This window comes from Opisthocomus hoazin, chromosome 15, assembly GCF_030867145.1.
Source record: "Opisthocomus hoazin isolate bOpiHoa1 chromosome 15, bOpiHoa1.hap1, whole genome shotgun sequence".
Taxonomy (NCBI): domain Eukaryota; kingdom Metazoa; phylum Chordata; class Aves; order Opisthocomiformes; family Opisthocomidae; genus Opisthocomus; species Opisthocomus hoazin.
In genome coordinates, this window is record NC_134428.1 from 22,618,594 (window position 1) to 22,635,487 (window position 16,894).

Here is a 16,894-nt window from a genome sequence, read left to right on the forward strand (position 1 = left end):
AAATGCTTCCACAAATGAAGCGATGGGTTTTGCAGTGCAAGCTGCTGCGCGAGGGGTCACTGCCACACGGCAAAGCAAATCCCGAGAGCGGAGGCACAAGAGCTGTGGAAGCTGCTGCACCGGCCGGTGCTCGTCCCCAGGAGGGATGCTGGCAGGGCCCCACGCGAGCGTACCCCGCGCCCTCCCTGGCATTTTCCTCTCCAAGACCCAGCCCACGTTTTGGAGGAGAGAAGGGAGGTTTCTCCCACCTCACCTCCTGCCTGCCTGTAACAGGCCATTACCTTCCCCAGTAACCCTCGCTCCTCTCCTCAGCAAGAGAAAAGCTTCCAGAAAAGCATCTGGTCCAGATTTAAAGGCATTAAGAGACAGAGATTGGTAGCTTGTTCTAATAGCTAATCATTATTAAAAGATCGCTCCTTATTTCCAGGATAGATTCGTCTGGCTTCAGCTTCCAGGAAGAGCTGGTTATTATGCCTTTCCCTGGTAGATTAAGTTACCTTTTGTACCAGTGCATTCTTCCCGTGACAAATGCTGTAGTCAAGTCACCTCTCAGTCTCTCCCTTTGATAAATTAAATGAGCTGCGCTCTTAAATCATGCTTCGCCCCGGCCCTATCTTTGGTGATTAGAGTGAGTGGCTGGCAGTGATTTTTTTTTAATGAGTAAAAAAGCTCCCTTATGGGGGAAGTGATGGAACTGATGGGACCCAACTCACCATTACTGGTGGGTGGAAGGTACCGGTCACCAGTCACCCGATCCGGATTCAGACCCGTGACCAGCCTAACAAAATGCTGATGCATAATTTCTCCAGGTTATCTTGGTACACAAACCCCATTCCCTGCAGCGGCCAGGAGCAAAAACCAGGAGGCAAATCCAGAATGGCGAATCCAGGGGCTCCATGTCCACCAGGCCATTAACCTCTCCGTAAATAGCATCCCACGGACTTGCTCTGCTTTCCTTCGGCCGTGACGTACCATTAAAGACATTTAAACTGTCACTTGGCCGTGGCACATTGTCCCCTGAGGTCCCCGGAGGAGGCGATGCCTGTAGGAAATAGATCCTCGTGGAGCCCAAGGGCGACCAAGGTTGCCCTAGGAAGATTTGTTGGGTCAGTCTCGGGTGACTGGGCTCTTTCTGCCTGGGCTCCAGACGCGTTTTCCCATCTCCGGGCTCCCCGCATGGCTGAGCCGCTGCGATCCGGTCCCCTGGCGAAAGCCCATCGGGGCGGTGCAGCAGAGCAAACGCTGCCCACACGCGGGGCTGCGCAGGGAGGGGGGACCCTGCAGCCCCCTGTCCCGCCAAGCATCCATGCAGCCCCTTCCCGGGTGGAGAGGAAAAACAATCCTCTCCTGCAGGATAACAAGGAAAACTCAGATTTGGGGTTTCTGCTCCTACCTAGAGGCAGCAGGACGGACATTTGCTAAAAGGCTCCTAAAAACCATCTGTGTTTGTCCCGCCAGCCCCCAGTCTCGCTTGAAGTTTGCTGCACAGAGATATCATATGTGTGACAACCGACAGCCTCGAAACCACGGCTGAAGTTTGCTGCAGGCAGACACTTCCCTGTGATCTTTAAAATACACAGCATGACGCGAGGTATTTTAAATAGATCAAAATACATTTATTACATATTTATATTATTTTCTCTAGTCTATTTATATCTTTTGGAGACTCTTATATATAATATATATAATATATTTAAAATAACATAAAATTGGCCAGTTTTTGTCATCTGAAATACATTTTACAAATATATATATACATTGTCACATATATCTCAAATATATGTGCAATGAGACAGAAACACCGGAGGTGGAAAAGGTACAGATACTTTCATTGCATCCATCAGCTTCCCTGTCACTGCACGTCACCACTGCCCCAGCGAATGGACTCGGCCTTTTACTCCCTGGGAAACCAGTGCTCCCAGTTGCCGACCTGCCCATGTGAACTGGTACCGGGTCTCGGTCCCCGAACCGCCTGGGGCCAAGCCTGGGGGAGCACCGGGGTGCGTTTTGGGGGGGGATGGAGGAAGGGAGGGGGCAGTGGGACAATGTGCACAGCTGGCGGGCGCCGGGGCTCAGCGAGGTGACGGGTGGCATCGGGTCGGGCACCGCCCCATGTCCCTTCCCTGCTCCTAACGCGGCCGGACCCTGCCCTGCGCCACCCCCCCGTGGCAGCATCCCTGAATTGGGGGGGTGGGAGAGCAGGATCCAGCCAGAGCTGCCACACACTCATTTCAGCGTGCAAGAAATGGGGGGGGGACACACACACAGAGGGGACTCTTTTGGTTGTCAGCACGAGAAGAAAGGAAAGAGCAAGAAGGTTTAAAAATAAACGTATTTGTTCTGCCTTATTAAAGATAGAAAAGGTGGCTCTGAATTCATCTCCTACAAAAGGTTTGAAGGTCAAGCAGGCACCGAATCGCAAAAGGTTAAGCGCTAAGTGATTGTCCCAGCCCTAAAAGACTAAGTGCACGAAATTCGGTTACGAGAAGCTAAGGCTCGTCCCGACGGCTCCCGGCCCCGGGGACCCAGCGGTCACGCCTTTCGGGGCAGAGGATGCTCTTTCCAGCCGGTGGTTTTGGGGCGCAGGGATGCGACCGCTTTCTGCTCGCACCGGTGCATCTTTCCGGGGTGAAGCCGAGTGGAAGCAGCAGCGGGTCCGGCTCCCGGTCCCCAGCCAGGGCAATCGCTGCGGGATGCTGGCCAAGAGGATTAGCGGCTCCTTCCTTTCTCAGACTCCCGCCGTCCTCCGAGGATCAAGTGTAACGCTGGAGCTAACTCCGCGAACGGAGCGGCCTCAGCTCGGAGGAAATGGCCGGCGGCTGTTTCGAGGGGACATGTCCCCTCGCTCAGCTCCGAGCCCCTTCCCGCCAGGATCCCGCTCCGTCCCTGCCGTGACCGACACCAAAACCCGCATTCCTGGGCATTCCCAGCCCCCCCGGGGAACCCGAGTGCTGAACCAACACCACTTCTTGCCTTTTTTTCACCTGTTTTTTCTTCCTTTCTTTCTTTCCCCCCCTTTCTTTGACAATCCACGTGATTAACACTACCGCTGGGCAGCCCTCCCAACGCTCCCTGATGGTAGGAAAAAAGACCAGTAGCTCTGAGCACTCACAGGTAGGCAAAAATAATATTTATACGCTATGTACCAGCGTGGTCCATGGCCAGGACGAGGACTATACAGTATATATACGACGACTCGCCAGGGCTAGAGCCTCACTAGTGGGGTTCGGGGAAGGGGGTGCGTGAGTGGGGGCTGGGGAGGGCCCGAACCCCTCCTTGCCGTGCTGGCTGTGGGCGCTCCCCAGCCCGGTTCGCATCCTCCTATGCAGCAATTTTAAAATACATCTGTATATATTATTCTATTCTCCCAGGTAACACTGTACAGTCATAGAAGGTTCTTTAAAAGGAATAATTTACTTAAAGACATCTCTATTTCTTTTTTGTTTTTATACAAATATTTACTGTGAGAGATATATATATTTATAAAGAAATTAACCCTCTGAGAACCCTACAGCAGCAAGATGTGCACCTTTTTTAATAATTATTATTTATTCAAAAGAACCTAAAACCACTTAAAAGCATTTTTTTAAAAAAATAAGTAGTGCGCACACAAACTCTCTCTGGCCCCTCCCTGCCCCCATCCTTCCCACCCCCAGATGCTACGGGGCAAAAAGCGGGTGGCAAAACCATTCCCCCTGGGAGCAAAGGGACGGGCGATGGGATGGCATCCGCGTTCGCTGCCTGAGAAACACAAATGTGGTGGCCGGAGCGCAATGGCACATCCCTGCGTGTCCCTGCTTTTGGGGACAGCCCTACTGGGGCGCTTGGTGACACAACATCCAGCTCCTTCCCGGTGCCACCCCGGGGGTATTTCCTCCCAGGAGCTGGTTTTCAGGGGAAGCCAAAAATCCAGCAGCCCCTCGGTGGGCAGCGTGGGGTGGCGGTGATGGGCGCTGGTGGGCACAGGGTGGGAGAAACTCCGCAGGGATGAAGCCCCGGTCCCTGTCCCGCAGCCGACCGGCGAGACGCGATGCTCGGGGGCAACGGGGGGCCAGCTGCTCTCCAGAGCCCTTTGCGAGAAGGCAGTGGGGATGGGGACACAGGACAAATCCTGCCTCTGCCACCAACATTTGGACACTCTGCGGCAAATTATAACCCGGAGACACGGCTTCCCTGATGTGGGCAGCGGGGAGAAAAGCACCGGGAGCCGGTCACAGCCGAAATGCTGCTGGAGACCCCGCTCTCCACCCCTGCTCCCTGCGGCCGGGTGCTGCCGGGGCTCCGTGCCCGGGGTTGGGTGCGGGATGCCTGTGGGTACCAAAGCCTTTCCCACGGCCACGGGGAGCAGGGAGCCACATTTTGGCTCCCAGAGCACCAATGAGCAGCATGGCCGGGGCGAAGGGACCCGCAGCCTGCGTCTTCCCACCTCCTTCCCTCCGTGCAAAGGCGGGGAGCAGGGCAGGAGCGAAGGTTTCCCACGCACGGGGTGGTTTGCCGTGTTCTGCAGCAAAAGCGAAACCAGCGTGCCATCCAGGCCAGCCTAAATCCCAGCGGATGGTGGGATGTGAGGAGAGCGAAGGGGGCCATCGCCCCAAGGGGAGGATGCAAGCGGGGTGCCGGGGAGGAGGGCTGGGGCGCGGGATGAGTTTGCATCTCTAAGGCACGATCCACCTCAAGGTTGGGACGCGGGGACGGGCTGAAGCACAAGACAGGGTGGTTTTCTCGACTGGCATCTGTTGTTTTCAGAAGAGCATCTGCCTCTGAAGCAGGACTCTCCGGTGAGTGGGGAATTCATAATCCCAGCCTGGCGTGGAGACGGCTCCTGTTCCAGAAGTGGTGCAACCCAACAAATGACTTGCACATTGATTTCCACGTTTGTAATGATTTTTCAAGGGAGAAAATACCAAATTGGTTGGAAAAGTGGAGAAAATACCCAAATTCGAGAGCTTTCCACTCTCCTTTTTGTGCTTTTCACTATTTTGTCCCCGTTAGGGTGAAACTTATGAATTCCACGTTGGAGATGTTGGGTGCGACCCAGCAGTTCAGCAGCTGATGCCCCAGACTCCATTTCCACCCTGAAGATCAATATTTCCAGAAATTGGCCAATTACTGTGTTTACAGTGCTCCTTTCTATCACAGTCTGGCTTTTCCTGATTAGCTGCTTTGCCAGCAATTACGCTACTCGCTTTTGCTGCCACGGACCTCCAGCCACTTGCGTCTGTTTTATGCCTAGAAAGCCATGCCAGTGGGAAAAAAAAACCCACCTCAAAATTGAATGCAGTCTTGACTTCTAGCTCTTGCATCTGCTCAGCAAGTCACCCCCTCTCAGGACCCCGGTGGCTTATTCATTCCCTCGTTCATTTTTAAAAAATACTGAATCACTTCATTCAGATTTAATATTATTATTATTATTATTATTGTTATTATTATTATTATTTTGGTAAACAGTCTCCCAACCGGTACGGTGAAAAAATTAAAAACGCTCTCGCCTCCCTCCCCGCCCTTTTCCCCCAAATTAAAAAGAAGTACGTGAATGTTGCATGTTATTTCAAGTGTTGTTCTTGTGCAACTGAATCAGACCACCTGCCGGAAGGAGCAATTTTTGTTGTCGTTGCTTCTCAGTTAAAAATTAAAAGGAAAAAAAGAAAAAGAGAGAGAGAAAGATTTTGTTTCCTGATATTTCCTCTTTTTGGATCTCGCAGTGCTCTGCTCCAAGAAAATGCTGGCGTTTTCCCCACGGGGAGAGCAAACCCCGCGGAGCCGCGCGGGGCGAGCGCCTGCCCGCGCCCCACGGACCCTCCTCTCTCCGCCCGTCCGCCCGCCCGCCCGTCCGTCCGTCCCCCCAGAACCGCCAGCCCCGCTGCGGGCGCCGGGCGCGGGAGACGCGCCGTGGCCTGCCGCCGTCCCCTCCTGCAGACCGCTCAGTGGTTATTGCGATGAAACTGAAAACTATGAATGATACTAATTTCTCAAGCATTCCTATGGCACTTGCATTGTTCTGCATAATTTGAGCGGGTTGTAGGGGAAGAGATTAGAGGAGGAAAAGAAATACCCTCGGAAAAGTCGATGGAAGGACCAAGAGTCATATTTCCGACTCCCTCCTGTACGACCGCTGATCCAACGCTATTGTGGCTTGAAGCCTATCGAACTCGTGCCTGTTGTCCGGGCTCAGGTCCTCCAATCCCCGGCTGTCGTCATCTTCTTCTTCCTCGTCCCGGCTCATGAAGGCCAGCTCGTTCTCATAGCAGAAGGAGTTGGTGCTGGGCAGCAGGAATTTGTTCTCCACCAAGTCCTTGGCGCTGCAACGGGGGGTGGACGGGACCTCATAGGTTTTGTGGAAGTGGGAATAGTCTACTTTGTACTGGTTTTTCTCCTCGAACAAGACAGGCTCGAAGCGGTGGCCCCAGAGGATCTCGCTGGCCAGGTAGGAGCTCCGAGCTTGTGTCGTCATAGCAGTGGCTTCTACCATGCCTTCCAGGATGACCACAATCTCAAAGTCATCTGTCTCCAAGTCCTGGCGGCTGATCCCGAACAAGGGGCTGTCTTCGTTGATCTCATGGAGAATGGTGATGGGGGACACCAAGAAGATACGGTCCAAGCCTTTATCAAACCCCACGTCAATGTCTATTTGGTCGAGCGGTATGTACTCCCCTTCTTCTGTGATCCTGGGCTTAATTAGCTGAGCTCGTACGTGGGCTTCTACTATGTGGCTTTTCCGGAGGTTCCCAACTCGCCACATCAGGCAGAGTTTTCCATCTCTCATTGCCACTACTGCATTATGGCTGAAAAGTAATGTCTGGGCCCGTTTTTTGGGCCTGGCCATCTTTGCCATTATTGCACCTATCATGAAAGAGTCAATTATACACCCCACGATGGACTGAACCACCACCATGAAGACTGCAAGCGGGCACTCCTCTGTCACACAGCGGAAGCCGTAACCAATAGTCGTTTGGGTCTCAATGGAGAACAGAAAAGCAGCCACAAAGCCATTGACCTGCAGAACGCAAGGCTTGAAGGTATCATCTCCACCTGGGTTTTCTAGGTCTCCATGAATGAGTGCAATTAGCCAGAAAATCAGCCCAAACAATAACCAGGACACCAGAAATGCCAGGGAAAAGAGCAAGAGCATATACCTCCAGCGGATGTCAACGCACGTGGTAAACATGTCTGCAATGTACCTCTGTGGCTTGTCATCCATGTTGGTGAACTCCACATTGCACTGACCGTTCTTCTTTACAAACCTGTTCCTGCATTTCCTCCTAGTGTGGATTTTCCCATTGCCAAAGCCGTTGATACCTGGCATGGTGGTCAACCTCAACCCGTCTTCCTCGGAGGACACGATGCTGTAAGGGTTGACTCTGCCCGCAGTCATCCCTGAGCCAAGCCCACAGTGAACGTGAAGGGTCTTGCGATTCCCGGCGTCCCCCTGGCCCACCCCTGCCCACCCCCCAAATTCTGTTGTGGTGGAAGAGAAGTCCCAGGCTTCCACGTCTTGGCTGCTACGTCACCACGAAGATCCCGTGAGAAGTTCTGCAGCGAAAAAACAAAGACATGGCCATTACCTCTCATGGCAAAGGGAGCTGAGGGGGTGTTTGGCCATGGGTCTGATGGGGTGGGTGGCTATGTGTTGAGCGGGGACACCCCCCAGCTGCCCTTACTCTCCCTCCTACAGGTAGGCTGTTCCCAAAAAATACACACAAGGAAGGAAGGTCTTAGAGTTTGTTTTTTCATACTACCAAGTGAGTAAGCAAACCTTGCTGGGGAGATGTGGCATTCCTGGGAACCCCAACGACACCAGCCGATGAAAAACCTTGGGTAGTACTGGAGTCTCACCCCTTCCCTTTCCTCATGAGCTCTGCTATCGGAGCAGGGTCAGGCTGCTGGAGAGGAAAGCAGCGAGGCCAAGCTGCTCTCCTCGGCACAGAGATATTAATAAAGGTACATCTGAAAGCAGCTCCATCAGTTCACATTGCCCGTGCCAGATGGACTGCTGCCCAGCACATCGCAGGAGCAGTCACCCGACCTCCTGAGCACCAGCTCTTCTGGGGTCAAGGGAAACCACAGGGAGATGTGAATTTCACATCTGTCCTCCAGCCCAGGGATGGGAGAGGACATGGCCAACATACAGCTGGAGAAGACCCCAGGAAGGCAATCGCTCAGGGCAGATGTCCCAAGGAGCAACTTTCCCAACACATCCATTGGGACATGGAGCCATCTACGGTCACAGATGGGTTTTGCTGGCCAAGACTTATGAAGGGACAGCTGCCGCTGGGGAACAAGGAGCTGTTTTGATTCCTTCTGGAGGGCTCAGCTATAGGGTCAGCAACCTATAAACAGCTTTGCCTGGGACAGAGAGTTGCCATGGACATGGGAGAGGTGGCCCAAGCCAGATGGGCTCCCTGGTGCAGGTGAGCCCATGCTGGGAGAACCCAGTGGCACCTTCATAGCTTCTCAAACCACCCCCTGCTGCAGCTTGTCCTTTTCTTCAGCGACATGGGATGTGTCACTGGGGATGAAACCACCTGGATGGCAGTGGGACATGCAATGGGGGCGGGGAGCGGGTGCAGAGCCCCCCGCAGCCCCCCGTCCCCTCAGCACGAAGCTGCACGGCTGATGCCTGGAGGCGCAGGCGAACCCGCCGGGCTGTACGTGCTGTGTCGGATCCGCTGGCCCCGTCGATGCGGTCGATTCCTGCAATCAGCTCGAGCGCCCGGGGACACGCGGGGACAAGCACACCCTTTCCATTACACAGTGGCCGGGACCAGCCCAGCGCCAGCACTGGGGAGCATCGCCAGGCACAGCCTGCCTGGGGCCGCATCAGCCCAGCCTGCAACGATTCCCTGGACTGCCTTTTGCTGAAATTTTCCCCAAATCCAACCTGGGATTTGGAGATCCCTGCAAGAAGCCCAGCACCGCAAGCAGGAGCACTGACACCCTACCCAGACCTCCCCGGTGGCAGAAACAGACCCACACGCGCCACCATCTTACACGCCGAATGACGTGTTTCCACCTGCCGCAATCCAGGCGCGCTCATTTTTATCCCCAAAGCTGATTTTTCAAGCACCGCGGTTATTTGCTGGTGAGTCGGCAGGCCGAGCGATCGCTCGCACCCGGCTGGGGCCACCGGCGCGAGATCCCCTTCCTCCTTACAGCCACAGGGAAGAGGAGAAGAGGCAGGAACCGTTAATATTAACGGTGAATATTTACAGCCTCACGGTCACTGAAGTCCAATGGGACCAAAGTGGCCTCGCGGAGCGGACATGCCATGCTGGCTGCAGGCTCTCCCTGCTGAACCCCAGCCTGGTCACCCCTCCCAAGTCTTCCTCCTGACCACACCGGCTACATTCATTAATTTCTCTCCTTTTTCAGTGAAAGCTGAGCATTTGGAGCCAGAAAAGGCTGCGTCTCCATCACCCCTCTGGCTCGCCCCAGTGGAACACACCGAATGCTTTTGCCGCAGGATGAATTTACTGTTGGGGTTTTTTTTTAATTAATTCTAGATGCATTTGAGAAGTGGACAAAACGCAATGAGCTCCCGGTGACCTGCGAGGGGATTAGCTGGGGTCTGGATTAACTGTGCTGGGAGGGGAGACGTGCCCGGGCGGCTGCGGTGGCAGCGGCGCTGCCCTCACCCAGGGTGACGCTCCTGGGGACCCACGGGCTCCCCGGTCACCGACACTGCTCCCATCCGCCTTCCCCCCTTTCCCTCTTCCCTCCTCCCTTCCGTCCTTCCCTCCTTTCTTGCTTTCTCTATTTCTTCCTTTCTCACTACCTTCTTTCCTTCCTACTCATTACCTTTCTTTCTCTTTCTTGCTTTCCATCATTTATGTTTGTTTTCTTTCTTTCTTTCTTTCTTTCTTTCTTTCTTTCTTTCTTTCTTTCTTTCTTTCTTTCTTTCTTTCTTTCTTTCTTTCTTTCTTTCTTTCTTTCTTTCTTTCTTTCTTTCTTTCTTTCTTTCTTTCTTTCTTTCTTTCTTTCTTTCTTTCTTTTTCTTTCTCTTCCTCTCTCCTTTTTTTTTCTTTCTCTCTCCTTCCTTCCTTCCTTCCTTCCTTCCTTCCTTCCTTCCTTCCTTCCTTCCTTCCTTCCTTCCTTCCTTCCTTCCTTCCTTCCTTCCCTCCCTCCCACATCCCGCAGGGTTTTACCCTGCCCTGGACATGAGGAACACCCTACTGCGGTGGGATGCCAGGACAGACCCGAGGGACTGACGCTGCCACGGGGCCGGGGCAGATCCCGTGACACATCCCACGACCCCACATTTGCCAGAGCCACGGGATTGAGTCCTCCCCATAGCACCAAACTCCTGGGGGGGGACAAACCCCCCCGGCCCCAACCTGGCAGCGGCAGCACAGGGAGACGGCAGCTAAATAAAGGCGAGCAAAGTGGATCTGTTGGAGCAGGCGGCAGCCTGCGGCTCGTACTTTATTTAGCACAGTTTTGTTTGGAAATACGCTTTCTGGAGTTCGCTGAAAGCTGCATTTCTTGTTTGGTTTTAATTTAAAGGCTGGAGCCCCACGCTGCCGCTGAGGGAGGCTCGGGCTGGGAGAGGGCTGGTGCGAACGCTTGGAAACCCGGGGCTGGATGGGCTCTGCCGTGGGCACCGGCTGGGGACCGCAGCCCTGTGGGTGCCCTGAGTTCCCTTGGGTGGTCGCGGGTGCTGTCATCCTCCAGCATCACCCTGGCATCTCCCCATCACCACAGCTGCCCTGAGGTGCTGTTGGAGGACTTACAGGAGGTTGCATCCCCCTCCCTCCCTCTGCCCAGGAGTTTCGCACCCCCAGCCATCACAATTTTACCCCCTGGCAACAAACTCAGAACTTCCCCTGATACCCAGAGCCCCTTAATCCCGTTTCCAGCCCCAGCTTCGGCACAGACAAACGAATGCTGGGTGGCGGGCAGTACCGGGACCATCCCCTGCCGCTTGTGCCACACGTCCTGTGCAGCACTAATAGCGTTAACACGTAGGAAACAAAACGGGTCCATAATATTAATAGCGGGAAGGCACAGCCCACAGCTCCCCACGGGCTCGGAACGCAGCGACGCCGTGGACTGCCCCAGCTAACGAGCTGACATTCGAGGCAACGATTCCTGCCACTGAACTGCAGCAACCAAACTCCCACCGCGGAGCGGTTTCCCGCAGAGAATCCGAGCGTCTCCAGCAATCTGCCAACTGCACGGCTAATTTTATTTATTTCTTTTTTAAAAGGGAGTTAAATGCTACAACAATATCCTGAACAGTCAGCGCGCCGGGAAAATGCATCGAGTGCCAGGGAGGTCATTAGTTAGAGCCGGATGAATATGTCGATGCCATTTATCATCACACCTTTCTCTGTACCTCGGGAGGGGATGTGTTTTGGGGCTGGGGTGGCAGCAACTGGGGCCGTCGGTGCTGCCATCCCACTCCTGCATCCTCCCAGCGTGGATTTTCTCCCGGCTCATGGAGACATGAGGGGAACGGGGCTGTGTTCAGGTGGGATCGAGCTGGGGGGATGCATGTCCCTTGGTCACGGGGGCGGGAGAGGTGACCGTCGGGAGGGGACGGCGCGAGGAGGTCACGCTGGGTGCTGCTGCCTGCCCTGCGCCAGGAGATAACGCTGCTCTCTCCGCAGCGATGCCCTTCATGCCCCAGCAGCGGACGGCAATGTCAGTGGAGAGGAGGGAGCTCTGCTCCCGGCACGGGGCTGCGGCCGAGCCGGCACAGCCGAGGGTGCCCAAACCACTCCTGCTCACCCCTCCGATGGAGCCACCCAGCACTGGGCACCCACAAAATGGGGGGGTGGCAGGGGTGGGGGTCCGCAGGCTGGGGTGCAAAGCAGGGAGCCTGTGGCCAGCCCCCGGCCAAGCGCATCCCCACCGTGCTAGGGCGACGCTGCTGCCTGAACAACTCCCTCCTCCGATGTCCCGTCTTTGGTCACTTCCAATAAATTAAGGGTCGACACGGTGTGGGCCAAGCCCTGACAAATCCGGATGATGAATGACCCCCTCCTACCCCTACACTGCCAGGGAGGACAGGCAAGAAGCTCCCACCACAGTGCATTCCTAATGAGGAAAAAAATGCTCCACTTCGGCAGGGAGATGGGTAGAAAACAGCCATGGGCATGCACCCTCCCCTGGACCCCCTCCCACCCCTCTAGTGCCAGTAAGCAGCTGAAACATCACAGTCTGCAAGCCTTCACGGTGCGCACAGGAGGGAAACTGAGGCATGGGGGACAAGGAAGGCCCTTGGTGGGGACACAGGAGGTGGCAGTGTGCCTGGAGGTGCTGGCTCATCCCCGTCCCCCTCAGCCATATGCGGATGCCACTGTGGGCACGGGAGGAGAAAAGGGACCACATGGGGCCAGGTGGCTTTTGCTTAAGCACCCTAAAATTCCTGCTAAGTATGTCCTGGATCAGAGGAGATCCTGGGAAAGATTCCTCCAGAGTCACCACGGGTCCCCAACTCCGTGACATGATGAGGGGACCCAGAATCCCGGTCCGGCTGCCTCCGGGTCTGCTGCAGCCCCGGTACCCAGCACTGCTCTGGCAGCTGCTGACGGGACCCCAGGGATGCACGGCCGTCCCCGCCACCCCCCAACACTCCTGGGTGAGGACCCCCCAGTCTGGCTGCAGCACAGGGGGGTAGGGAAGAGCTGCAGCACCCACACTCCCCCCACCCAGCCCTGTCTTGTCCTGAAATCCCATCTCGCTCACCCGGGAAACACCGGCTGTTTGTCTGTCTGCTCACATCCGTACAGCTGGACAGCAGGACACGGCCGGGGAAGAGGATGAGGCCGGGGGGGGTATGAAGGCCTTGGCAGGGTCAATCCACACCGGGGGTTGCCGAAGGATGCCCCAAAATCCCAAGGGATGCAGCCAGAACGCCCTGTCCCTGCGACGCCCTCATCGCAACCTCCGGGGTACCCGCACCCCCTTCCCCGCACCCCCTTCCTCGCACCCCCCCTGCAGCCGAGCCCTGGCCGCCCCAGCTCAGAGGACAAGTGTTAATACCCCAGCAAATCGCCCCGGGGAGGAGGGGTTCTGGCCACCCCCCGAGAGCAGGGGGTCAGCCCTTACCTGGTGCGTGGCCGGGGGGGTCTCCCCGGCGTTCCCCAGCCATGGCTGCGGGGCGCAGGGTGCCCCGTGGCCCTGCTGCAGCCCGGGCGAGAGACAGAGAGTTTTAATTGAATTTCTAGATTATCCTGGGGGAGAAGTTGTAATCTCCTTAAATCCAGCCTCTGGTCGAGTCCCGTAACCTACTGTCCTGCGCCGGGGAAGGGATTTAGGGAGGGGGAAGGGAGGTTTCCCAGCCTGCTGATGCTCCGGACCCCGCGCTCCGCAGGATTTGTCCCGCAGGACGTCAGAGGTCTGCTCCCGGCAGCCCCGCGGCCCCAGGAATTAAGGCTCCGCGGCGGCGATGCCCTGTCCCCTCTCCCCATGTCCTGCCATGGTGACCAGGGGTGTCCCAGGAGCCCCCCAGAGACATTGGAGCTGGGACATGGGCGATGGAGGTTTCTGGTGCTGGGTGGAGGAAGGGAGCTGGCTACGGGGTCGGTGGGGTGTTCAGAGGGTGAAGATGAGCCCCCCTGGGTGGGACTCGTGGCTGGGAGGTGTCTGGGGCTTTGAACTGAAATATCGCCTGGCCTGGCTGTGCCCGGGGTGCTGGTGGGATGTGCAGGTCCCCAGCCATGTCCCCCTCCCCACCTGGGCTGCGGTGGGTGCCTCCCACCCGAAAAGCCTACGTGGGCCAGAGAGTGTTTTCGGATGGGTGACCTTGGGGTGTCTCTGTGTCCTCCCTGTGCACTCTCCGCCATCACATGGCCCCGGCCTCTCCCGCATGCTCCAAAATCCAGATACGTGCCGGGCTCCAGCCCCAGCCTCAAACCACCCCAGGGATGAATGACAGCGATGGGGATGGCAGAGCTGAAATCAGCCGGCCACGTTCCTGCCTTCCCTGCGCCCCGGTTGTGGCATTGCCAGGGACTCTGCGGGGACTTGGGTTCCCATCAGGCGTGGTGGGTTCCCATCCGGCACGTGCCAAGAGGCTCAAGGGGAAGGCAGCAACCCTGTCCCAGCCCAGGGAGATTGTCCGGCTGCTGAGAAGTACCATGGGAAGAGAGGGAAAAGGGGATCGAAAGGGCAAATGTCTTCGAGCGGATTTTATCACCAACTGGATGGAGGTGAGCCAAGGGCTGCAGCGCCGAGGGGCTCCCGGTGCCGCAGGTAGCACCAGGGAAGTGCTGGGCAGCATCCCTGGGGCATCCCGGGCAGGAATTATTTTAAGAGCCCTCTCACAGAGCGATTGCTGCCTACGCTGTAGGGTTAGAGGCAGAAGGTGATGGAGCTGGACCCAGTTCAGCCCCAGTGTGCCTGCGGCAGGACTAATCCTGCACCTCCCGCCTGCCCAGCTCCCCTCGATGTCCCTTTCCCAAATCCCATTACTCCCAAGGCGGGTTTGCTCCGCTCTCACCCGGTGCAAACCCCCTCCAGGAGCCGTGTCTCCCGCTCGAGGGAAATCGCCTGTGTGGGCAGAGCCCGCGCCTGGCAGATGTTTATCCTGAAGGCGCGACGTGCGGCAGGTTGGGAGCGATGGGGCTGCCAGCCGCAGCCGATGGAGCCGTGAGGAGAGCGACGCCGAGGCGCTCGGCACTGCTCTCCCCACGGCGATGTTTCGGCTGGGAATCAGCACGGAGAGGAGCGGAATGAGCACGAGAGCCAGCTCGGGATGCACAAGTCCCTTCCAGAAAGGGGAGATGGGATGTAAGCAAGGCTGAGCCATCAGCATCCTCCACTCTTTTTTGGGCTAGAATCCCATGGTTATTCCTGCTCCATCCAAGCATTAGCAATTGCACAACTCTTGGTGAGAAATACAGCCCGTGTCCCGCTATCCCAGGCAATTTTCCTGGCTCCATGGCTGTGCCAGCATAAAGTTACCATTTCCACCCCAGAAGCAGCTGCATTTTCAGTGCCATTTGGTACCGCCATGGGTTAAGCTGTCAGCAGAGCCCTAAACTTGACGTTTAACCCCAGGAGGAAGAAGATGGGGAGGAAGGACATGCCATGTTCGGGCAGAGCTGCCCTCCTGGCCCTACTTACCCCACGATCGCAGTGAGAGCCGCAGATGCCGAGCCCGATGTCGGCGGCCGAGCGAGCGAGCGTCGGCGGGGACTTTGCCGAGCAGCACGCCGGCGTCCCGGCTAATTGCTCCCGAGCTCGGATTACAGCCTCTCTTCTTCCCTACATGTACAGGAGCTGGCACCTTGGCTGCGGCCACGGGGAGCCACCGCCAGCGAGGGGGACATCCACCTTCGGTGGCATTTCTATGGGGTAGGGAGCGAAACTGCAGTCATGGCAGTGGAGGAAGCCCAAGATACCTTCGGGGTCTCAGGGGACTGGAAGAGAAGCAGCTCGAAGGGGATTTCAGAGATTTTTGGGATGTGAACGACCAGCCAGAAGGACGCAACAAATTCAGACCTGGAGGATCAGACACCAGACTGGGGCAAGGTAGTCAGCGGTCCGAGGCAAGACCTTGGTTCTTTGATCTTGCCATTTAATGATGGCCATGACCCAAAACCCGTCTTCCAGTGTTTTCCAGGGGAGGAAGAAAAATCCCCCTCCTTTTCTGCTGGGGCTGACAAACCCCCCAGGCACACACGAGATGCTGCACAGTATCTTCAAGGCTAAAGAGGCCTTTGCACTGCTACTCACTTTCCTCCAGCTCATGGCTCTGCCCACACCAGTTCAAGAGTTTCAGTGTCTTTTAAGTCCTACAAGGGCTCCCTTTAACGCTCTCATTCCTCGAACGGAGCCTGGTTGGAGGAGACCTCCTTCCCGGAGGATAGCGGGTTTCTGGCCCTGGGTTTCTGCCCCTTCCACCCTGCCCCGATGTCACCAGGGAGCCAAACACCCCCAGATTGCCAGTATGACCCCAAACCCAAAGGCAAAGGCAGGGCAGGATATTTTGGGGACCGTCTTTATCTGCTGCAGTGAAGATTTAGCACAGGCGTTGCGTAATGCCGGGGGGGCTCGCTGCTCCCCGTCCCCTCTCACCATCAGGGATCAGCAGCTCAATTAATCCTCCCTCATTCCCTGCCTGCGGGTACCAGCCCCGGGCGCCCTCTCAGCTCAGCAAGAAGTCAAATCTCTGCCCGACATCGACGTCCACCACCCCACCGCCATGGCCCAGGGCACCCACCTCCTTTGGGAAGCCCTGCTGAAACGGGGGTGGCCACGAAGGTACCCGCTGGGCAGATGTGGAAGTCCCTAAATTAACTCCCTTCTCGTTATTTCTGTGTCTCAGCCCCGGGCGCTGTCGGGCGTCGCTTCGTGAAGGGGCCTGGCGGCTGCAGACCCTGCGGGCAGAGATCTGGGTGGTCAAAAGGTCGTTCTGAAACCAGCAAGGTTCGGCACAGAGCCGCTCGCCTTCCCTCCTCGACTCCTGGCACAGCCCGGGTCCCTGACGGGTGGCTCGCTCTGCCACACACTGCAGGATCGCAAAAGCAAGAAAGTAGAAGCTAGGAATCCTTTTATTTTATTTTTTTTTTTGTGGCCAGCCCCAAAACAACAACCCCCGCATGTGTTCCTGGGCAACCCTACAATAAAGAAGGCGAACGCAAAGCCCGGTGCTGGGGAGCCCGGGCACCGCTGTGCTTGATGAGGAGCAGGGCACCGTTTCTCCAGCAAGCGAAACCAAAACACCAGCAAGGGAAGATTTTTGGGGGGGGGCAAAGACGGTGGCAAGCTGCTGCCCACCACGTACCGAATCGCCGGGGTCCCGGTCCTGCCTGCCAGCACCCCGTGGAGGTGTAAAGCCAGACATCACGCAGCATCCCGGCACGGCCGCAGTGGCAACGGGTGGGCACGGAGCAAAGGTGCCCTGCGGCTGGGGCAGCAGCCAGGTCTGGTGGCACTGGGGAGGGTG

At 56.6% G+C, this 16,894-nt stretch overlaps 1 protein-coding gene across 1 annotated transcript in view; it reads right to left on the reverse strand.

The window, feature by feature from the left end:
• Nucleotides 1–3,642: 3,642 nt before the first annotated feature.
• Nucleotides 3,643–16,894, reverse strand: part of KCNJ12 (potassium inwardly rectifying channel subfamily J member 12) — a 32,882-nt gene continuing 19,630 nt past the window's right edge. The window contains exon 2 of the mRNA XM_075436720.1: nt 3,643–7,530. Coding sequence (XP_075292835.1) covers nt 6,083–7,372 — 1,290 coding nt within the window. The 5' untranslated portion in view covers nt 7,373–7,530 and the 3' untranslated portion in view covers nt 3,643–6,082. The remainder of the gene's footprint in view (nt 7,531–16,894) is intronic.